General features: G+C 39.0%; 3 protein-coding genes across 9 annotated transcripts in view; 1 reads left to right on the forward strand and 2 right to left on the reverse strand.

The window, feature by feature from the left end:
• Positions 1–2,167: 2,167 nt before the first annotated feature.
• On the reverse strand, positions 2,168–16,471 carry ddx3xa (DEAD-box helicase 3 X-linked a). 2 transcript variants are annotated; one of them, XM_056232956.1, is made up of 18 exons: positions 16,174–16,471; positions 14,438–14,489; positions 14,219–14,266; positions 10,327–10,503; positions 9,716–9,851; positions 8,902–9,012; positions 8,700–8,799; positions 8,457–8,592; positions 5,259–5,356; positions 5,038–5,139; positions 4,790–4,950; positions 4,328–4,472; positions 4,087–4,231; positions 3,284–3,465; positions 3,088–3,205; positions 2,851–3,004; positions 2,643–2,767; positions 2,168–2,276 (listed from the first exon to the last, which is right to left on the reverse strand). In XM_056232956.1, exons 1-18 carry the CDS (start codon positions 16,216–16,218, stop codon positions 2,185–2,187), a joined length of 2,127 nt encoding a protein of 708 aa, XP_056088931.1. In that variant the 5' UTR covers positions 16,219–16,471; the 3' UTR covers positions 2,168–2,184. The 2 variants fall into 2 exon arrangements, with proteins under 2 accessions (XP_056088931.1, XP_056088932.1); XM_056232957.1 differs by having other exon boundaries at positions 2,174–2,276; positions 5,038–5,136.
• Positions 16,472–19,065: 2,594 nt separating this feature from the next.
• On the forward strand, positions 19,066–20,852 carry rpl8 (ribosomal protein L8). Its single transcript, XM_056232970.1, has 5 exons — positions 19,066–19,241; positions 19,333–19,474; positions 19,566–19,784; positions 20,428–20,543; positions 20,655–20,852. The coding sequence occupies exons 1-5, from the start codon at positions 19,074–19,076 to the stop codon at positions 20,811–20,813; spliced, it is 804 nt and encodes a 267-aa protein (XP_056088945.1). The 5' UTR covers positions 19,066–19,073; the 3' UTR covers positions 20,814–20,852.
• Positions 20,853–21,687: 835 nt separating this feature from the next.
• The window catches only part of usp9 (ubiquitin specific peptidase 9), a 45,508-nt gene continuing 43,064 nt past the window's right edge, over positions 21,688–24,131 (reverse strand). For 3 of the 6 annotated variants that reach the window (XM_056232929.1, XM_056232930.1, XM_056232925.1), the window contains one exon: positions 21,688–23,452. In XM_056232929.1, the coding sequence (XP_056088904.1) occupies positions 23,318–23,452 (135 nt within the window). In that variant the 3' untranslated portion in view covers positions 21,688–23,317. Of the gene's footprint in view, positions 23,456–24,131 lie in introns of all 6 variants that reach the window. The other 3 variants (XM_056232928.1, XM_056232926.1, XM_056232924.1) reach the window with 1 other exon arrangement.

Below are 24,131 nucleotides of genomic sequence, written 5' to 3' on the forward strand. Positions count from 1 at the left end.
TGGACACTTTTTGCACTGATACTTTTTTTTTTTTTTTTTTACTTTTTTTACGACTTTTGATTCCAAACCTTGGCATGTTTTTTCACTGTTTCCAATTTTGAAAGCCAATGGGTAATTCCATAGCGACGTGTTGCCGTTAGGCCTTTAACAGCTGTGGAATCTGACCGAGTACATTATGTCTGAAACATTAAAAAGCTCACGCTACCCCGAAATATAGAAATTTTTCACGCATACAGGTGACATTCAACATTCAAGTGCCAGTGTTTAGGTATTGTCTTTTGGTCAAGTTTCTTGAAACTTTCAAAGAATCACTTTGAGGCTTATAAAAATAAATATTTCTCAAAAAATGCTTAATAAATTACACAAAACTAGCAGCAAAAGTAGAATCTAGAAATCTGTGTGCAAACAGCTAAATTCCCCACTGCTGATCGCCCTGGTCCCAAATAAATCCTGGTAAATAGTGAGAACCCTTCCCCTTTTGTAAACAAGCTGCGTATCTCTACTCTCCTGACACAATATTTGGAAGCTTGAGGACATGCACTCAAGACACGTATATAAAACTCGAAATGTGCAATAAAAGAACTTTGTAAAACTTGATGGGCACAACGTACACGGGCCTAGACCTAACTAAAGTAGCACCATTCAACTTGAAGTTCTCAATACTGTCAGTGCATCTGATGAATTCATCAGTTAAAAAATAAAAAATAAAGTCAAGGCACAACTCACTTGAGAAGAATATCTATTGCACTTGCGACAAATGCCTTTTTCTCCTCCGCTCGACCGCTTCCTTCCTTTTCAAGAAAAGCAGCTGAAAACCGGCTCCTCAGCCAGTGGTTGAGTTCACAACTAACCAGATGAATTTCAGGAGCTGACAGCATTCATATACCTGGTGTCCAGGTCCTGCGAAGAACCACGGGACCAGACACAAGCTAAAATGGTGGCCTGCCTATCTGCACTCACGTCAGGCCCAACGCAAACAAACTCCCGGTTTGGATCTGTCAATGCCTCAAAATGAACCCTCACGCTTCCTCTACCTACGAAAAAGGGAGCCATGCCTGCTGCACAGCTTGAAAAGAGGACGTTTGTATTAAAAGAAAGCCTGCAACAATTCATTAGTCTTCTCCCCTTGACCAAAAAACAAAACACTAGCATGCGTAGATGACCAAAGCGGTCATGTTCCAAAGGCACGGCCGCTTTGGTTCTGTGGTCCGTTTGTAGCCATTTGAACTTCACTTTCAGGATGGCAGGCATTTTTTGTTTTGCTGACATTTGTAAAGAAACGTTTTACCAAAAAACCTTAGAGTTTTTCAATAAAATCACATCTGCTTCTCTAAAATGTTGTTACGAGAAAAAGAAAAGAAAAAAAGTAGTACTTAACAAAAAATGCTGCCCACTTAGACTGGCTAGCATGTGGTTCTTACTAGCTGCCATAACACTGTCAAGTCAATTAAAACAAGTGGATTAAGAAGTTCCTGCATTTTGAATTTTCAAACACTGAGTGTTTCCAATATCTCGTCATGAATATCACAACTGGAATGGCCTTTTCAAGACAACCATATCCCTAAATAGGTGTCTCTCCAGGATAGAGTGAGCAAAACAAAAGTCAGTCAGACCGATTTGTCCCTTGTGACAGTCGCTTCACAGAGCGGTTCAAACGTCTGCAAAGTGGCTGTGATGGTGCTTTACTTTGTGGCTTGTATTGTTGGCTTCATGATATCAGTGATAATTTGAAGTTCAAATGGAAACAGCAACTCATCGAGTCACATTATCCCAGTATTTGCCAAGGTTTGATTAAGTACAAGCTTTCAAACGTCTTTACAGCAAAAAACAAAACAAATTAAGCTCTTGGCCAAGTTCACTCGAAATTAACAAAACTAAATTCCTGTCTATATTCAAAAAGGCACAGTACATTCACATACAAATGATCCTCTTTTTTTCTGAAAAGATAAAGAAAAAAAACGAAAAAAAAAAAGGTCAAAAACCTAGGTGCTGTAATAGATCAAATACACAAGTCGTGGGCATCCTTAATATTCTGCACCGGTTTTGCCACAGATCAGCTCCCTTTAGAATGTGGGCAGAGAATCACAGCGTGTAATGTACCGAGTTCATAAAGCTACACAGAGGGTAGAGTCTGGCTATGATAACATGTGGTATCCGTTCGGCTCTAGTTTGGCAAACATATTTTTAGTTGCCCCACCAGTCCACCTGGGCAAAGTTTCCACCATAGTTTCCATAGTTGCCCCCGTAGCTGTCACCGCCAAAGCTCCCAAAGCCACCTAAAACAGACAATGATATCAGGACTACTTTCAAGAATTTAATTATATAACAAATATCCCACATTAAAATGTACACTTTACATTAATAAACACTGTAGAAATATTGTTCATTGTTAGAGTTTGAGTTTAATCCATTTATAAATAATAAAAGGTTAATGTATTATGCAAAGACGAGTTAATGAACAGTGATAAATAAAATAATTCACTTTTAAAATAGTAAATAATGTTTACAAAATTCATAAATGTTGTAAAGATTTAATTGTTAGGCCATTCCTAATGCTTGAATCAATGTTAACGAAGCCTAAATTTGATCTTGTTTGTCATGTCAACACTTAAAGGTTTAATTAAACTAAAAATTAAACACACCCTTATTGCCTCCAAAACCTCTGTTCCCTCCATGGACACCAGCGTTGCGAGCACCACGGTTCCCGAAAGTGTTGCTGCCCCCAGGCATCTGGCGGTAATCCCTGGCCCCAAAGCCACCAGAGAACCTGGAGAAGAAGAGCAACATGTCATAAGCCTGGAAAATATACAAATCCAATGGGGAGATTTGGAGAGCTAGATGTTTCTGTACCTCTTGGGTCGTCCACGGTTGTTGCTCTTGTGCTGGTGCTCGTAAGCTAGGTTCTCAAGCCAGGAAGGCACCTCCTGTTTGGCCTCCACCAGGATGTCCAGCAGATCCTTGGTGATGTTGCTGTTCTTATCATTGTAGAAGGATGTGGCCAGCCCTGAAGATATATCAATAATTCAAACAGATGTTCTGGCAAAAATAAGATGCATGCAAGTTATTTCTATAAACAGAAAAACTCACCAAGGTTTCCCACACGGCCTGTACGACCAATGCGGTGGACGTATTCCTCAATGTCACTGGGCAAGTCAAAATTGATGACGTGTTTTACATTGGAGATATCCAGGCCACGGGCAGCCACCTATCAAGACAAGAATACAATCACTCAAACAAGCGCAAGGAAAACCACGGGTTTCCGGTGAACTCAGACTCTACTCACAGCAGTGGCAACCATGATTGGGCAGCGTCCAGAACGGAACTGCTGGAGCGCTTCCTCACGATCACGCTGAGAGCGATCACCATGGATACTGGTGCAGGCATAACCCTCACGGTACAGGAAGTCCTCAAGAGCGTCTGCACCCTTCTTAGTTTCTACAAACACCAGTGTGAGAGAATCCTTGCCTGCAGGGTGATAAAAGCTTTGAATAAAAGCATCTGCAAAAGGCAGTCGTGTATGTGTGTGTTTGTAACCCTAATTTTCTGAATTCAATGCAATTTCAGCCAGTTTGTATCTCTTCTGTAGTCAAGTTTTGGCATGACTCCCATTAGCACGTAAGGAAGAGATTGTAGAGCATTAAAAATGTCTCACTGTGAGACTTCTTTTCCTCCCTTTAAGACACTAACCACCAAACCTTCTGCTCCAGTCCTTGCTTAGATAATGTTGGCATGGTAACAATGACCAACGAGACTTATCTAAAAGCACTAGTGTGTCAGTACTGTGTAGCTATGGATCTACATGAGCGCTTGACCAAGAGCCAGACACTGAATCTATAGATTTACTAGCACAACGGAAAATCTCCATCTCTTCTGCATCTCACTTAAGTCACTTCTAAGAGACATGTGGGGGAAAAAAAATTCCACTCAACTAACAATATTATTTCTAAAAATGTTCTGCTACAACACAATAAAATATTTACACCAACGTATACCATCTGTTCTTACACAGAGCTTGACCAAGTCTGTTATTCTTACAACAAAGACCCGATGACATTGTAAAACCGTGGACAAGGAAAGGCATCTCACCTGTGGCATTGAGCAGGTCAAGGAGGAAGGAGCGCTTGTCATTCTCTTCCACCCAAACCACCTTCTGGGTGATGTTCTCTGAGGTGGAGCCCACGCGGCCCACAGCCAGGAAAATGTACTCCTCCAGAAAGTCACGGGCCAGAATCTATACATAAAAAGGTACAGATACAAAGAGTTCCTTATTAATATCGAGGTTCATACTGAGTCTTGCTGACAAGTGTCAAATTAAATGCATGCATACCTGGATCTCTTTCGGGAAGGTGGCACTGAACATCATGGTCTGACGAGCACCTTTTGGAGGCATGGTGTCTTGCTCCACGATACGTCTGATCTGGGGTTCGAAACCCATATCGAGCATTCTGTCTGCCTCATCCAACACCAGATATCTACACAAAGCATATATCAAGTTATTTGGTAACGCTTCCTTTTACAGTACAGTACTTACATGTACTTACAGTGTACTTACCTAGAAAGTACTGGCTAATATAAGGCAAGTACATGGGTTAGGGGTAGGTTCAGGGTTAGTACCTAGTTTTTACCCAGTAATTATAATTAATATAATAAGTACATAGTAAGTACATGGGTAACAGGACTGTAAAAGGAAGCGTTACCAGTTATTTTTCAGAACCAAGATGTATTGGAGGTTAAAAACAACCTACAATCATTTCACTATAAGCCTAGATCTTTTCTGTGCTACACTTACTTGCAGTAGTCCATGCCAATCTTGCCTCGCTCCATCATGTCTACCAGACGACCAGGTGTGGCCACTAGCAGGTGACAGCCTCTTTCCAATTCACGGATCTGCTGGCCTATATCTGCGCCTCCGTATACTACACACGGGCGCACTCTGGAGCGGTAAGCGAACTGCAGAAGATGAGAAGAAAAATTGAGACAAGCTTTAAATTGAACCAACATTTGTGAACCTATAATTGGTTCTCTACCAAGATATACCTTTCTGGCCTCATCATAAATCTGAAGAGCAAGTTCTCTGGTTGGAGCCAGGATTAGAGAGATGGGAAACTGCTTACGACGGACGTACTTTCCATTCTCCTGCTTAAGAAGGACCAAAACAAAATGTATTAAATCACAGAAGCAGAACTAATTTCCCCTCAAAAGACTCTTTGCACAATTTTAAGCCAGTAAAGAGATGTTAAAATGATCTGTATAATAACCTGGGCACTGGCTTTGGTGGCCTGCAGTGCCTCTCCAGGTCCATCACTGTAGATCTGACTGAGAACAGGAAGCAGAAAGGCTGCAGTCTTCCCAGAGCCTGAGTGAAGGGAGCACACGCACACGCACACACACAAAGCACACTTTAAAACAGCTGCACACTGTGGTCTAATCCTGACCGGGCAGCTAAAGCCACACTTTGCACAACACTGCAGTCTGGGCTTGGTCAGAATAAACTGCAGAGACAGGAAGTGCTCATCTAAGGGCAAGCTCAGACTACAGGACTGTAAGACTACCTGAATTGGTTTTCCACAAGGTTTCTTGTCATCTGTCATAGTCTTGTCATAGCAGCGCGCATACTAAACAACGCTGACGAGGTGCACAAACTACAAGACATTTGGTCAAGACAGTCCAACAGTGGGGAAAAAGTTCTCACATAAATTCATGAGAAATCCATGCAAGTGATAATGAGATTTTTTTTATCTATACCATGATTGGCTGGATTAGTTCCACCTTTTTGTTGCATTGCACACACTACAAGATCACGTGGAGATATCAAACAGGTTTGAAAATATTTCAGCGCCTGTGACTGCTCGAGAAAGGCTCAGAACACGTCGTTGACCTGCTCATGCTTAACAAGCAACGATTTGGGTTGTCACAGACCTTAGAAATTTGTCTGCGACTGCAAAATCCAGCCAAAAGTCGTGTAGTTTGAGCTTGCCTTAACCCTCACGTAAAAGGGACCACAATCCTAGAAGGTAAATGTTGTTAGGTAAAAGTTTTAGAAGATGCGCAAGTTGACATGAGTGCTCAAATCAAAGCAATACAAATATCTATTGCCGTGGTGAGTAGGGCTGCAACAACTAATCGATAAAATCGATAATAATCGATTATGAAAATCGTTGTCAACGAATGTCATTATCGATTAGTTGGTCTGCTTACGTCACGGGGAGCGTTTACTGGTGATTGGTTGAAACAGGCCAATCAGGATGCTCTGTCTTACACGCGCTTCATGAGACACACACGCAAGGTCTCTCTCCCTCCGTTGCTCTGCCGCGCGCTCGCGCTACACGGTTTGGAGCACAGTCTCTTCTGTCTCGCATGTGCGCTCTTGCTTGCGCGCTCAAATCCCGAGAGTTTGAACTAATTTGCCAGCATCAGGGAGCCGCTATCATTATGCTGATGACTTCCAGAACTTCCGGGAGACTTGGGATGTCTGTATTTTGCGTCTCGAGCATCAGGTTGCGCAATCAGTTCGCTCGCAACATAAGTGATGGATTAAAATAGTGCTACCGCAGAAATATTAAATTAAAACGGTCTTTACAAAGCGAAGCACTAAATATAAAGGCAGTTAATAACAGCAGCAGTAAATTATTGTTTTTTAGTCACTGTACTCAGTGGTTTTCAGCGAATGTTTGTGCACTAATGCATCATTTTTCCTGTCTTTTTAATCAAGCCTGTTAGCTTGCTGCGTACCTCCATTCCGTTCTCTTTATATAGCATTTGTCTACTATTAAGTTTTAATTGTTATTCAAACGCGATCTACTGCAGCTCTATGTTCACACGCTTGTTTTCAGTCTTTCTATATATATATATATATTTTTTTTTTTTACAAATTATCCTTCTAATTCAATTAAGTTTAAAAAAAATTAAATGAATTATATATTTTAGATGTTTTTAGTTTATATCTTCACATCTGAACAACATGTCTGTAAATTTGTTTTAACAAAAATTGTGTTAAAACAATATGTTGGATATAAATGTTTTTTGTTTTTTTACATTAATCATGGTTGTCAACTTGCCATCAGCAATTATCATTAAAAACAATGCAAATATTGATATTTGTAAAACTCAATGTGTGGCTTTTGCACTTTTTAAAGTACACTTTTACACATAAATATCCTAATTTAGGGTTTTAGGTAACACTTTATTTTACGGTGTCCTTGTTACATATGTTACATGTACTTACTGTAGTAATAACAGTAAATTATGCATAATTACATGCAACTAACACTCAACCTAATCCTACCCTATTCCTATAGTAAGTACATGTAGTTACTTAATATTACTCTGTACTTAAATATATAATTACACTGTAACAAGGACACCTTAAAATAAAGTGTAACCGGGTTTACTTTAATTAGAATAAACAAAAAATCGAATTGAATGGTTTTTTATCCGATTAATCGAAAACATAATCGTCCGATTAATCGATTATCAAAATAATCGTTTGTTGCAGCCCTAGTGGTGAGTAACTGAACTTTTGAAAAACATTTAATAATTAATTCTATGACAGACCCTTGAATGCAACTGTATACAGCGGCATGAACTTGGGCTCACACAATTTCTCATTTTACTCAAGTCAACCAGAAAAGTGTTCACTTAAACAATGGGTCAATGCTTACATTATGTAAATGACACACAACACACAATGTAGTATCAGCAGTCTTTACTGTTTCTGGCAAGTCCAGTGCTGCGTTCCAGTCCAAAATTGTCATGCCCTTCACTCGCTAACCTCCCTCCGTCTCGTTCACTCAGATGTACGTCATTGCTTACGTTGCATGAGTGCCCACTACTGGCGGAAACTGCAATGGGCTGAATTGGAACGTCCTAAGCCCTTGATCTCTTGGAATCAGCTATGGAGTTGGAGTTATCATTTAAAAATTGTTTCCCTTTAAGAATTTGTTTAATGCAGCATCCAAATGTTTATAGATGTGTTTGGGTTGTTTTAAATTTTAAAAAAATCATAATTAATATATCAGAGTTGTTTGTGGTGGTGGTGGTGATTAGACGAGATCTGCGGCGACGTCCCAATCGTGTTGCATTGTGGAATATGGAGCAGCCTGAAGTGTACATATGAAGTAGACTCGCTCCCTCGGTCAAAATCGAGGGAGCGAGGGTCTGACCATATAAACTTCCCTCGTCCACTTCACGAAGTGGAACGCACTTCAAAATGGCAGCAAGGATTCCCCCAAGGGGAAGTGCTTAGGGAAGTTCACAAGTGCGTGTCTAAAAGTGGACTGGAACGCAGCACAACTAAAGCCCAACAGTGCAAAAAAATTAAAAAAGCTTAGTTTAGTTTGCTTAGTTTTACTTTTTCATCACATAATTGCAAATATAGTTTGCAGTTACAGTTCAACTGGGATGCAATTTTAAACTATTTCCCCACAGCAGACTGACACGGTGGTCTAATGACCCACCTGTTTGTGCACAGGCCATCAGGTCCCTCTTGGCCTTGATGATGGGGATTGCATACTTTTGAACAGGGGTAGGGCGTGTGTAGCGGGTTAAGTTGATATTTCCCATAATGATCTCGCCCATGTCCACATCATGGAACTGAAAAGATAAACAGAAATTATCCAAACACACATCATCTGCCAGTTTTTTTTCATTATTTTAGTTGGGCACTTGATTCTACAAGGCACTATAATTATTAGGCTTACACTCTCAATGTGCCCAGGAGAGTTTGATCCAGTGGCCTCCACAGGAATGTCATCATACTTCTCAAAGTTAATCCCTGTGTTGCTCGCAGAGAACAGCTCACTGTTGTTCAAGGGGAAACAAGAGAAAACAATGGCTTTAAAATCACAATGACAGATGGACTCTCTCGAAACAAGACAGTGCGCTTAGCAGTGGGCCACTTACTTTTCCAGACGATCGTTGGGGGGCATTGGCTTTGACCAGTCCTCTTCGTCTCTGGACTCTTCAACCCAACGACTGTTCCCTCCTGTTCCTCCAAAGCCTCCCCGCTCATACCTGCGAAGAATTTTTTTTTGTAATTAAAAACACTGCAGCACAGCATAAATCATGTAAAATTTAGTGCATTTATTACAAGATTTCTTCTGAGCACATTCCATTAAAAAGCTTATTTTATCATCCTATTGCTTAGAAAAGTAACAGCCAATTAATAGAAGTGCATATCTCATAACTCAAACCACACAACTTGAGGCATCATTCACATCTGTAGCATGGGTGCAGCAATTTATGGTGACCTTTGTAGAAACGATGGGCGATAAAACAAACAATAAACCGGTGGATTATTTTGGATCATCACCTCTATCGCAGTTACACTCATGTTACATTGCAGTCCTGTGCCATCATGAAAGTTTAGCCTTTGCATGTGCAATTCGGCACTAGCACACCGTCAAGCAAATGGTGTCAGTGCACACCCACACCCGAAGCGCGTGTACAGAGCTACATTGTTCTTTTTTGGTGCTTTTTTGAGCTTAAATGTTCAAATGCACACAAAAATATGGCAAAATGTCACTCTTGGCAAGGATACTCAAACACAGTCCTTTATGTCTTAAGTAAAGCATTAACATTATGTCTTTATGTCCCAACAGTTGGAAATTTGAGAACTTTTTACTTACATTAGCTAGGCTAATATTAGTTTTAGCTGAGATTTATGTCAAGAATGGAATCTAAAACAACCTTGTTACAGTACTGCATCTTTACTCACCTTCCTCTTGAGCCAGCTCCTCTATCATTGAAGAACGGAGATTTTCCTCTGTCAGAACGCCCACCAAAGCTAGTGTAGGCATCTCTGTTCACCACTGCGTTCCAGCCTCCATCTTTGTTCTCATAAGTGGCATAACCTACAATTTCATCATGTTAGATGATTAAAATGTGTACAACTCGCAAGGGGCCACAGTTTTCAACTAAAACGTTCATTTGCATGACAACAGCGTTTTAGTGGCCTGAAAACGCAAAACTTTTGAAAACGGGTTTCAAAGTGCAAGTTTTTGAAAACGACACTTATAAAGTGTCAGTGTAAACTTAGTGTCAGACACTTAGTTCAGTGTAAACTACAAAACCGTTAGTTTGTGAAAAAGGTGGCCTCATGTACGTGCGTATTACATGCTCCAGTCTATAGGCGCGTAGTGTTTCTTTACAAAGTGATATCAACTCTGGCATGCATTACACAGCGTTTTAGTCATTTTCGCAGATCCATGTGAATGGGGATAGTTTTGACGTCTGTACACGAAAAAAGGAATCAACTTTTCAGTTTTTAGTATATTGTTGTCATGTAAACGTACCCTCAATCTCTCTTTTATCATTTATAAAACTCACCTGCATTATGCATTGGCTGGTTGAAGGAACCACCGTTCCTGCTTCCACGGAAGCTACCACGTCCTCCTCTGTCATTACGAGGAAGTCCACGGGCAAAGTTTGCAGTTCCATTTATACGACCATCATGGTACCCATTGACGAAACCATTGCTATGACCGCAGTCCCATCCTGGAGAATCTATCAAAAAAGTGACATAGGTAGAGAACATAGACTGTAAAAAAAGATGGACGACACCCCTTCACTCTCTTCGATTGGTGAAAAGTGAAGCTGCCAAAGTCCTAATATGGCGCTGACATCTTGCGCAGATTTGGGACCTGGTTCTAGTGATCGCGAGACCCGAGTCTGTGCAGTATTGAGCCGGAAGTAAAGCCGCGATATCAAAGTCCCGCCCTCACTCCCGCAGAAACTGTTAGTACATGTTACGGCCCTTGGCCTGTTTCTGGTCGCTCTCCTGCCCCTCCTCCTCTCTTTCAGGCCTAATTGCTGGCACCTGGGAAGCAGGTGTTTAAATAGGAGCTCCTCAGCTGCATTGGGTCTCTTCCTGTTCTGGTCTGGGGGCTAAAGACTCGAACGCTTAGTGTGAAATAAACAGTTATGGACATGTAGAAATTAAAGTTGAAGCTCCAATCTCCTCCCGAAAATCCCCCCAAAAAGTCAGTTGGTGCCTTGGTGACTACTTCGTTTAGAGAAGCTGTCAATCATCACGTCACAATCCCCGTTTTTATAGCGTCAAATAACGAACTAAGATCAAACTTTTTTTCTTTTTTTTTAAACGAACACTTAAACTTAAATTAGCGTGATAAAAACTACCTAAAATGACAGAAAACATATTTGAAAATTTATTTGAAGTGTAATTTGATTGTTTAGTTTCCATCGCGTTCATTAGACTTCATGGGGAGGCGGGCTTTATGAGCTATACTGAGACCAGCCACAGGGGGACGATCGAGACGCATTGGCTACACTTTTCAGCACTTGTATGGCATGCTTGGTAGAGAACATCAGGATTTTGAGGAAATGGCTCTAATTTATAGCTTAGCTCAAAGCCAAGACTGGTTCTCAGTGATGGTTGAGTGAGTGGCACTGGCAGATGTGAAAAAGCCAGTAAGCAATTTGCTCTTACGACAGCAAATAGAACAATTCAAGTCAGTTGAGTGAACCAGACAAACAGGATCATGGCACTTCTCAAAAAAAAAAAAAAAAAACAGATCAAGAACACAGAGCACAATATGGATCTTTGGGCAGAACTGGCACTCCTGGTGTTTACAAAACCATGTGAATCAAAAATAAACCTGTTAGGACAACCTAGTGACTCAACCAGCTACTCCTTTCTGAAAAATCCAGTTTAAGGAATAAAGAGCACACACACACTCCAAAAACCACATCATGTGACCCTTTATAATGCAATGTACTTTATCAAAAAAGGTTGTAAACACAAAAAGAAAAATATTACAAACGCTAGAGCCTATATGAATGAATCACCACATAAATGGGTGACCATTTTCTTTCCAGAATCCAGCAAAAGCAGGCCAAGCCCTGTCACTGTCAAATGCTCTAATATACCACAGCAATAAGCCCAGCTGATAACACTGGCTGCGTCCTCATTCCCATCGGTGGCTGCAAGTGACACACACATAGAAATTAACCAGGACTGCACACATGCATACACACTCTTCATTACTCCAGTCTACAAAAACAAATCATTTGAATTTCTAACTGCCTCAGATGTGGTCCAACCAAACAGAATTTAAAATTTACTTTACAAAGCTTTCAAAGACCGAATCACTGCTGACCTACTTACTAATCAGGAAGCCAAGGAATAACGTCAAACACGAGGAATTAACAAAAATAGCCTTTGTGTCAGGCAGTAAATGCAATAGAAGGCAAAGTAAACCACAAACAAACCCCTTAAGCAAAACAATTTTTTGCCTACATAGTCTTGCAATAATGGGGGGGGGGGGGGGGGGGGGGTCAGAGTAGAACGTGATGTTTCTTGTTAAGTATGAAACCTAACAATTGATGTGGCAGCAGTGAAACATGTCAAAGCTCAGATCAGCTAATTGGAGTGTTGTGGTTTAGTTAAGAGATGTTAACGTGAGCATCACTTAGTATTTAAATAGAACGGCCACACGATTAAGCATGCTATTGACATGTAGCATCAGAACACATCTCGAGAAAAATCCACAAATTTCAGTCTCAGGGTCTAGTTAAGTGCAGATGTCACAGAGGGACGATGAACATGTCACATGCACAGAGATATACCACATCTGTCTGGCCAGCCACTAGTGTAGGCGTGATAAAACGAGAGCTCCTGGGACGGATATCTCTGGGAACCTAAGCAGAGGCACAGGGCACTTAAAAGACAACAATTCCTTCACAAAGGGAGGAACGCAAGAGCAAATCAGGTTGATTTGAATAGTTACCGGTCCTAAAGTCATTCCATCCAGTTGGATAGTTATGCCTGTAGCTTTGGTTTCCCTCAGGGTGCCAACTCTGAGGATACTGTTTGGGAGAAACTTCAGGAAGAGTTTCACATTGTCAGAAGATGCCAAAATAATTAAAAGCATTCAAAGGAGAGTGTGTGCGCACTATCGCATACAAGCCTCTTTCCTATTTGTTCAGAGTCAATTTGAACAGAAGAAAGGAGAGGAATGCAAGCAACTGCTGCTGCTAGATAATCACAGGGAACAGTGAGACAAAGCGATCAAAGCTTTGCAGACTCAAAAACAACTCCTTCAGTTTCATAAAGTGTGAGGTTCAACACTCTGAGGGCAGCCATTTAAAACCAGTTCTCAAAGTACTGGCTCTGAAGACATAAAATAAAATTCTCATGCATCTTGGAAGCAAAGCACCTTCAGCAGAACCTGACCAAGACTTACAGCTCTGTACTGGTGCCACTGAATAACCGCTCTGTCTACCAGAGGAATAAGCATTTCCTGCAGTGAAAAAACAAGAATGAAGTCAAAGTGTAGAAAGAAACTCAACCAATTATAAAACATTGATTTTAAGATCTAAGAGGATCTACAAATCATTATTTAATGTGATGAAATGGAGAGTGGCTCATGTCAATTGGAATGAGAAACTTATACTCTAAAATGATTTATGTAAAAGAAAGCCTCAAAAAACTTTTTGAATTGAGTCCCAAAAAAATTACAGTGATACTAACAATAGGGATGCTCCAATCAGGATTTTTGCAGCCGATACCAACTCCCGATTTCTTGTCATCATGATCGCCCGATACAGATAATTTAAGCTTTATATAAGTAATTTGTAAGCTCTCTGTTGGATGTCACTTTAAACCCCTTATACCCAGAAGGCATTTTTAATGATTTTACATGATTACAAGTAATGGCTTACTTTTAGTTACTCTATACAAAATTTTTTTTTAAAAAGGCATCATAAAGTGCATGGTCTCATTTGATAGAAAACCTTCCAAATTTTTAAGAAAAATGATTGATCATGTTTGGGGGTTCTTCTGTTACAACACTGCTGAGAAAACACCAGCAAAAGTTTATAGAGTTATTTTATTATTATTCATGCTTGACATGATGATGATCTTCCAACACTGTACGCTTGTGTGTTTCTGCTGTGCGCTCCTATTCTATGGCGCATGATAAATCAAGACCTTTTTTCTTTTTATCAGAATCGGCCAAGAAAATTGCAATTGGTGCATCTCTAATGTTTTTGTTTGTCAAAAATTATTTTCAGATTACAGGAGTTGTGAATCAGACATTTAAGAAAAACTAAAGCACCCACAAAATACTAATAAAAAGCAACTCAAAAGGCAATATTTATAAATTTTTACTAACAAACATTTGCCAAACAGGCATGCATCAGCAAATTTCCCATTTAATAAAACAACCCACTGTATGTAAAGTAAACCAGCAGAACATACCATTTTGTGATACGTCTTTGTTTCTCAAATGAGGAGGAATGTAACGCCCTGAAAGACAAAAGACATTCACTTATTTTTCAATGAAAGTTCAGAAAAACTAAGGAAATAAATTGTACAAATACAAAAAGTAGAGGAGAACAACTATGAGAAGCCTGTTTGTGCTTTTCACAGGCATTCAATCTAAATGTAAAAGCACTGAATGGGATAAAACACACTTACGACCAGTGCCAACACCCTGTCCATCAGCTGAGTTCAAGTCTAAGACAGCAAGCTAAAAGACATAAAAGCAGAGGGCCATGTCAACCCATGTAAACAGTACAGAGCATAAGAGTTTATTTAATTAAAATGAGAGAACGTGGAATTGTCTACTAGGTTGACGACCTGTATGACTTTTTCCCTCCATGGAACACAAAAGGACATGTTAGGCCTCAATCACCTTTCACTTTCAGTGCATCTTTTTTCCATGCAATGAAAGTAAAACAACATCCACTTAGCATCTCCTTTTGTGTCCACAAGAAAGTCAAATAAGTGTATAACAACATCTGGGTAGAGTAAATGATGACAGTTGTGACCACTGACATGCCTTGCAACTGTGCATGAATTGAGACTGAGCAATCTTAACAACAACAAAAAGTATATGTACCAAATTCTTTTTGTCTATTATACAAGTTTTACATGATTGCTTTTAAAGGGATAGTTCACCCAAAAATGAAAATTCTGTCATAATTTTCTCACCCTTATGTTGTCCCAAACCTGTGTGAGTTTCTTCTGATGAACACAAAAAGATGATATTATGAAGAATGTTGGTAAACATACAGTTGATGGACCCCATTGACTTCCATAGGAGAAAAAAATACTATCTCAATCACCTGTCTGGTTGCCAACATCCTTCAAACTCTTATTTTGTGTTCAACAGAAGATAGAAACTCATACAGGTTTGGGACAACATGAGTGAATAAATGACAGAATTTTCTTTTTTGGGTGAACTATACCTTTAAGAGATTTGACAAACATCATCTTTCAGAGGGGTAAAGCGTATTTAAACGGCTCTGGTCACGTGACTGTTTACATCAACCATGTAAAAATGTCACATGAAATCAAAACAGTCTGCGCGGTAATTTATAGTTGTCCACTGTATGACATAAGAGAAAACCAAAAAAAAAAAAACCTCTTTTAGACACTTTAAACTATTTTTCTACCACAAACGTACCCGCTGAAATTAGATTGGTTAATCAAATTTCAAAAGCGCCTGCCACAAATGTTTGGCAAGCCGTCACGGCCCTAGTCAAGCCTAAAGCCTATAATCATTATACCAGGAATGAGACTCTTCGAATTGGTCATAGTGGATATAGAAATTGATAAATAGATAAAACATGCATAATCCATCATCAGCCTGTTCCATGTAAAAATGATTCGATCGTATCAAATTTAAAGGTAGCATGGTACAACAGGCCGCAGACTGAAATTTCCGATAGATTTCCTCGCCACGAGTTTAACAATAACTCAGTTAACGTTACTTGTAAGTAGAATAACTACTTTAACGCTTTTACATAATCTGATATAAACTGTAACGATGACGGAAAAAGTTTAATACTGATGTTGATTCTAGTATGCCGGCTGCCGAAACCTAAACTAAACAGATCAACAGGAAAAGGCGTCGGCTGTGAATTAAACACTTTAAACTCTAAATGTGGACATGAATGTGGACACTCAGTCTAAACAGATCTTAAATTGTATATCTTTAATTAAAGACAAGATTATAACACGAGGATCTGCGACTGTCTCAACATCTACTGAGGTGCCTTCTTTGGCAGCATTTCTGAGGCAACGCAAAGCTAGGAGTGCTGTCTAGGAAGGCAGCTCACTAGGTTTTGAGACATAGCCTGCTTGTCAAAGCCAACCGATCAAACCGATTACGAAGCTCACACATATTTAAACACATATTCATAGCCTACCTGCTGATCTAGACCGTGTGAACCGTCGACGACCACATGACTCATAACTAAAGAGAATAATTGAGGATTCCTCCTTTATTTCTGAGAAGCCGTTTCTTTGTTGTCTAAAGGATTTCAGCCAAGTCTCCTTTTATAACGACGTCACTTGTTCTTTTGTAGTCCTGTCCTTCTCCAAGGGCTTTTTGTGCCAAGACCGCCGTGGGGAAAAAAAGAAGGAAATGTTTAAGTGTACGTTATCCTCCCTAAGGCCTTGTATTGGGGAAAAAAAACACCGAAATTTGAAGTTTCGTTCAGGATGTCTCTGCTGTGCTGATGGCAGCCCAGTGTGTGTGCTGTGGCTGTTGGCTTTAGGCTAAATGCCATTGGATCAGCGAATGCAGGAAAGACGTCACTGCGGCCGAAATATCGCGAGATGTTAGACGTCTCTTGGCACGCCGTGTTGGGGAAAAAAACGTATTATTATTGATTAATGCTCGAGCTTTGACAATATTTCACTTTTTACTTCTGTATAAAAATGTACATGAATAATTCATATTCTCATTCATACAGAATATATAAATCCTTTATGGGCTTTTCTACTACTTCTGGCTGACACTTTTATATCCCAGTTTTTATTAACTTTTTCATCATCATGCATTTATTATTAATTTCTGCTACTTTTCAAATGCATTCTATATATAGATCACGCTAAATATATCAACTGAACAGGTTATTTTCAATCAAGAATTTTTTTTCAAATTATGTAAAATGTGAGGAACATTATTTATGTGTATTTAGGATACATAAAATGCTATATTTTACATTATTAAGTTAATTGAGTCTGTGTTTAATGAAACAAGATTTAACTAAATATACAATAGCATAGTTTTAAACAATAGACAACCATTCTAGCCATTTTTCCCAATGCATATACAGAATATATCAATCCTTTTATGCTTATTTCTTCAACTTCTGCCACTTCTGTGATACATACAAATGCTATCTATTAAATTCTGTGTAGATAAAAGACTACATAATTAATGAAAGACAAAATATTCAACAGCATAGGCCAGGTGATTGGCCCGATGCTGCCTCCTTTTATGGTATAAAAACTAAAGCGCAACATTTTAGAGGCAACTGCATCGCTGTTTTCCCAGTGTAAGATACTGTAAGTGTTTCTCAAATCAAAAGTGGGTCGCAAGACCGTTTTGAGTGGGCCATGGAGTGTGCAGTCAAAGAAACAACAATAATGTTGGGACTTTTATTTTAAAAGACATGAGTGAAGCTGTTGACTCTTCTGTCAGACGCAAAACCCCGTTGTCCTGATTCAGTATCTACTTATGTTGTCAGGCTATAATGTCAGTGTCATTATTCAAACGTTATTTTCGTAAATTGTTACAAAATAAAAAGTCCAGTCCTGTCTGTGCTCACCTCATAGTACGCACTAATGCACAGGCACGATCTGTATCACTTCACTATAAAGATCAAAATTATACATTAAAAATAAATTATGAGCATGCAAATGGCGTAGTTACGTTGACAATTAGTAAGTCATGAAATTAACACAAAATGCCAATAAATTACGTAATTTGTACTTCATATGTTAGCTTGGAAGTATTTGCAAGTTCATATAGTATTGTGTATTTACCATGGTAACAAATTACCACTTAATTTTCACTTTGTGCTATTTTGTGTAATTTTAAATAGTTGGTGGCTCGTAGGCCTTCTAACTTTATAGTATTAAAAGCTAGTTTGGGACTGCTACCATACTGTTTATTTATCAGTATTGGTAATTTTCTTACAATTTATGTGCATAAAGTGGGACGGTGCTTGTATGTGTCAACCATTTTATACATTTGCTTGATTTTTAAAAGCAAATGTGTGTGTGTGTATATATATATATGTCTGAAAAAATAAAATTAAAAAAACAGGTCGCGGCCAATTAATGACCATGGGAAAATGTGGGTTCCATGGTCAAATCAACAAGTTGAGGGTTGAGAACTTTTTTTACTGTCTATTGAGAACCACTCACTGTTTTCATTCTGATTTCTTTCTTTCTTCCCTTCCATGTTCAGCCTCTGGAGGGCAGACCGCGTACTGGTACTGAACACACATCCGGGTACTTGACCCCTCCCGCTCGCCCCATTTCACCGGAAGAAAACCCCCATCACTCCCTTTTGCTTCCTCTTTCCGTCAACGGAGTTTAGGTATGAGAAATAATATTCTGTCTCTCTGCTCAATCTGATTGTAATCACCGTTTAAAGTTCACCATCCACGTATACAATAAGCTGTATATTGTCAACATATTAGTTAAGGACATATCTTTACACTTTTGTGTCTCAGAATGTTGAAATGTAATGTGTTATTTATCGTTGAATTGATGTCTCTGGTCATGTTGTGGCCTAGCCTAGAGTACCGGCAATTCTGAAACGATTCGGAGGAGTTTTTGCCTGTTATACGATCCTAATATATTTATTAAACGAGGTATTAAGTATTGTTTTAACCGTACGTGTCGTTAGTGTGGGATACGTTTCAATGTTAACTCCTCGCAAGTCACATGAGTTCATCATAGCGGCTGGCTGTCACTGTAGAGGGATAGAATAGACATGGAGATTGTTATGGACGAATTAAGTACACTGAGAATGTGAGAGGCTTCTTTAAATTAAAGACGTTTAATGAAAAAAATATAACCGCACAAAAAATAAACATTTTAGCCATTTTGTCCAATGCATAATTGCAGAATATATAAATCCTTTTATGGGTAAAATTTGATTTACTTTTACTCATGTTATTCCCAATCTGTCTCATTGCATCACTTTCATTGCAGCTTTCTCTGTATAATAAATGTGAATGGTGACACAATCAAATGTTATGCAGAATGACACGCTCAATGTAAATAGTGCATTGAAATGTCATATTAAATGTGTAATTGCTTGTTTATACAGGCCGCAATGGGACGTGTGATCAGGGGACAGAGAAAAGGTGCGGGCTCCGTCTTCAAAGCCCATGTCAAGCACAGAAAAGGTGCTGCTAAACTCCGTCATATTGACTTTGCTGAACGCCATGGCTACATCAAGGGGATTGTGAAGGTAAAATTGTGGATTAAATGTTGAAATTGTGAAAAGGTCACTCATGCCAAGAGGGGAAATGGCAAAAAAACAAAACTGCTTTCTCCTCTAGGACATTATTCACGACCCCGGCCGTGGAGCTCCCCTGGCTAAGGTGGTTTTCCGTGACCCATACCGCTTCAAGAAGAGGACCGAACTGTTCATTGCAGCTGAAGGCATCCACACTGGGCAGTTCATCTACTGTGGCAAGAAAGGTAATGAACTTTTAAACTGAGATTAAGGCAAGCAAACATCCAGTCTTATGTGCACCTGTTGATCAAAGTCTCTGTGCTTGAACTGTTATAGCCCAGCTGAACATTGGCAATGTGCTGCCCGTTGGCACCATGCCTGAGGGTACCATTGTCTGCTGTCTGGAAGAGAAGCCTGGAGACCGGGGCAAGCTTGCTCGCGCATCCGGAAACTACGCCACAGTCATCTCCCACAATCCCGAGACCAAGAAATCCAGAGTCAAGCTTCCATCTGGATCCAAAAAGGCCATCTCTTCTGCAAACAGAGCTGTTGTTGGTAAGCAAATGTTATGGTTTCAGAAATTATATATATATAAAGTTTTGGTTGATATGATTATATTTTGGAGTAGTATTGTTTTCCTTGCTTTGAATGGTTTTAATTTAGATCTCTGATTGTTGATCTTTTTCTAAAAATCCGTAGGCTTGTGTTTTTTCTTTTTATTCTTTTATAAAAGATAAAAGCGTCTGCAAAATGTATAAACTAAACCAAATGTACAAACCAGTGAAATGTTTTGTGACTGCAGGGATATATAATTTAAGAGCATATTATATTCTATAGCACAGGGTTTCCCAACCTGGGGTTTGTGAGGGAACTGCAGGGGGTTCGAGAGTTGAACTAAAACTTAAAATGACAAAAATGTAAATGCAAATATTTAAAAAAGAATTAAAATAAAACTGACATTCAGATAAACAATGTTATGTGACCTTCAACCAACATCAGAGAACTGTGATTTATTATATTGAGAAATTAACTTTAAACCTCAGGGGTACTTTACAGCACTGAAAAAAATGCTTGTAAATGACTGATATAGCAAACGTGTAAGGGGTATTTGTGTATTCATTTTGGCTTTATAGACTTTGAGACTGAATTAAATGTGAACTGAATTCAATATGACAATATTTAATGTCATATGTTAAAGGTGTTGTTGCTGGCGGTGGTCGTATTGACAAACCCATCCTGAAGGCAGGACGTGCATACCACAAGTACAAGGCCAAGAGGAACTGCTGGCCTCGTGTCCGTGGTGTGGCTATGAACGTAAGCAAATTTACCTTATTAAAAAAAAAAAATTGTGATTTATATGATTTCAGTCTGATTTGTTCCCTCTTTGGTGGTTTTAAATCTGATGTATGCTGTTTCTTTTTCCAGCCTGTTGAGCATCCCTTCGGTGGTGGTAACCATCAGCATATTGGCAAGCCCTCAACAATCAGGAGGGATGCGCCCGCTGGACGCAAGGTCGGTCTCATCGCTGCCCGTCGTACTGGCAGACTGCGTGGAACAAAGACCGTCCAGGACAAAGAGAACTAATGTGTATCTTCTTAATAAAATGTGTCTCAACAAATTCCATTTTCGTCAGTTATCACTTACTATCTCTGCACAAGCAGGACTAGTGTTGTCAAGTAAAAAAGAATACATGTTAGAATGCTACATAGTGCCTGCAGGATTCAATTTTATAGTTCTCAAATATTTCACAGGTGAATTAAGCTGATTTTGCTTTTATAGTTTAAGCAGAACTTCTACATTTGAGTTTTATTCAACTTGTGTAGTTATAATGTAGTTTTTTGATTGGCTCCAGGGTTTTATAAGTTGAGGGTCATGACAATAAAATGAAATATTGGAATTTTTAAATTGTATACAGACCTGAATAAGATGTATATACTTATTTGTTCCCTATGCGAAATGTGCATGTGTATATATATTTTTATATTGTTATTTCAGCCTTTACCATAATTCGACCTAATATTCCCAGAATTGTTGCATTCTAAAGAAAATTAGTCGGTTTAATGCATTTGTAACAGTTCTGGGTGCCTTTTCTGGTCAGAGGCTGAGAATTAACAATAAAGCTTACAAAGATGAGGATAGTTTTGAACTACAGTCCAACTTAATTTAAAATCTTAAGCTAAATTCTTGCACCTAAAAGACTAACACTAATAAGGTTTATTAGCACATGATTGACAAATTTGGTAAAAATATCCCCGTTCATCTAGGCAAACTGAATTAAGTTGTCTTAATTATTCTATGAATTATTATAAAGACATTTTAATAAATACCTGACTCACCAACACACATTTTTACATTTGTGGCTATAGAGCTGTGTACTCAACAGTGACAAATTTGTGAAATTAATACAATAAATACATAAAACATCATGCAGGTTTGAATCTTCACAATAACAGAGACATTTTCCCGATTTCTTTTCTTTATTCTTGAAGGGCGCAATGCTTTTTTCTAATATTTCTGTGCACAAAAACCTCACAAAGTGAAAGTCAACATTGTGACTGTGGCTTCAGAATTCAACGTCACATCATGGCCAAAACAAAAGTCGGCAAAAAACAGGGCGAAGAACTCTGTACAGTCAATAATCTTTAAAAATAACACAAGGACAAAAATGTTCCTCTTAAATCAAATTCTATTTTTCTTTTAGTGAAATACAACAAAATAAATTCTATAAAATAAAACAGCAAAATATTTAAATATATGATGGGCAGAATATTTTCATTTGCAGGAGTATTTGGTATTTTTCCAACAAAATCCAAGAAAAAAAAAAGCATTCAAGTTACCAATTAAATACATACAGTATCTACTGATGTTTACTCCTTTAATCCAAGAGACATTACTAACTGAAGTTGCAACATGACTAACCAGCAGTTATTTTATGGTACAACCCTGCTTTTACGTTCACTCTCCTTAAATGAAGAATCCCCAGACAGAGCCTCTATTCGAGAACACGAATGTGAACAGGGATCACGAATTTAGGCGATCGACTAAATTGCCAGGTCATTTGTCTGACACAATGTTCAAGACAAACAAGCAAAACGAGTTCTGTCCACTAATGTTCCAGGCATCCTGGCATTAACTGTTGCATATATTTTCTCTTTCTAAAATTCCTATCATCAAAACCTAAGTGTTTATCCCACCCAAAAAAAGCGAGAGCCAAATATTTATCCGAGGAAACGTGTGCAATTGTAAAGCCACTTATTTCTTACATTGCTTCGAAAACATCAAATCTAGAAGAGCATATGGAGGAGGGGACCAACAAAAGGGCTCTTCCAAATCACTGTGGAAAAAGAAATCACAGAATTGCCCTTCAGCTATGCTAGTTTGATGTGAAGCCATGCTAAGATGTTACAGCGTGTCAGCTGGAGCTTTCAAATTATTGAATTATTACCAGAAAAAAAAAAAAAGAAGAAGAAAGGCAATAGGAGTTTCCAGATTAAAATTGCATCATCACCCCATTCACATCAACTAAACGTCAAGATCATCACCCAACCGTCCCATCGTTCACAAACTATGGCCAACTCTTGCTCACGAGGTGCCGTAGCCGGTTAAGCTTTGACATGAATATAATGTATGATCAAAAGCAGAATGACCCAAACGGCCCAAACTTTACTACTGAGCATGGGATAAAACAGGGATATTTTTTTTTGTCTTTCACCGTTGTATTTGCATTTTTTTTGTGTTGTTTTTCCATTTTCATAAATCTGCAGTCTCCCAACAGCATCACACACGCTGTTGCTTTTGAACAGTCAAAACATTAACATAGTATGTACACCTCTGTCATGAGACAAGTGCGTCAGGCCCGTTTTATTATTACAAACAATATGCACAGTCCACTGCAAGTTACACTTTTGACAGTTAATACTGCAGAACAGACGGTGAAGAGTCTCCACTCCAGGGTTAGAAATTGAGGGAAGCTGAATGTTCTGGTTACACAGGCTCTGGAGTGGAGCAGCATGGTGGGGCCTGGCCTTGCTCTGGATTCGAGTATCTCGCTGGAGAAATCAGATGGAGGACAGTGTGACAACATATTGTTAGTCTTTAGTCTGGGTGGGCGGCACCTCCTCAGGGGGCTCCCAGTTCTCTTGTGCTCGTGGGCCTGGACGCTGAGGGTTGTTGACGTGCTGTGCTGCGGGGCCAGTGTATGGCTGCGCATGCGGGAGGTTATTCTGCTGAAGAGATGCCAGAACAATCAAATGAGTGCATGACAATCAGAGAACACATTTATACTCATGTTTTACTTGGATTTGTAAATGCACAAACACTTACAAAAGATTTCTTATATAAACCCTGTTCTTTTGAACTTTTTTTCAACATTAAATGTTTCAGAAGCACCAAATCAGCATATTAGAATGATTTCTTAAGGATCGTGTGACACTGGAGGAATGCTGCTGAAAATTCAGCTTTGCCATCACAGGAATAAATTATATTTAAATATAAATTTTCCCCGCCGTTGACGGAATTTTCCTGCAATCTATGTTTCCACTGTTATACGGTAGGGGGTGCTATTACGCATCTTCTGAAACAGTACAGAATCTCCAGAGCCAAAATCAAAAAGCAGAAACGAGTGATAGATTGCTTGTGGACATGTAAGCTAACAAGATCAAAAACAAATCAAAACTGCCTAAATGTCAAACCCACAGAGGCATAGGACTGTGCAAGCTTTTGGGGGTGTTGGCAGACTATCTAATCATTCTGTGTTTTGATTTTTGTTCTAAATCTGATCTGGACAGTCTTTGGCAAAAATGCCAACATTTTCTCAGCTTTTTGTTCAAAATGTTACTTTTTAATGAAACTTACCCAAATTCAAGTGTTGATGAACTTATGAAGCTAGGAAAAACCTACATT

This window comes from Rhinichthys klamathensis, unplaced genomic scaffold (genome assembly GCF_029890125.1).
Source record: "Rhinichthys klamathensis goyatoka isolate OS25496 unplaced genomic scaffold, OSU_Roscu_1.1 h1tg000358l_1, whole genome shotgun sequence".
Taxonomy (NCBI): domain Eukaryota; kingdom Metazoa; phylum Chordata; class Actinopteri; order Cypriniformes; family Leuciscidae; genus Rhinichthys; species Rhinichthys klamathensis.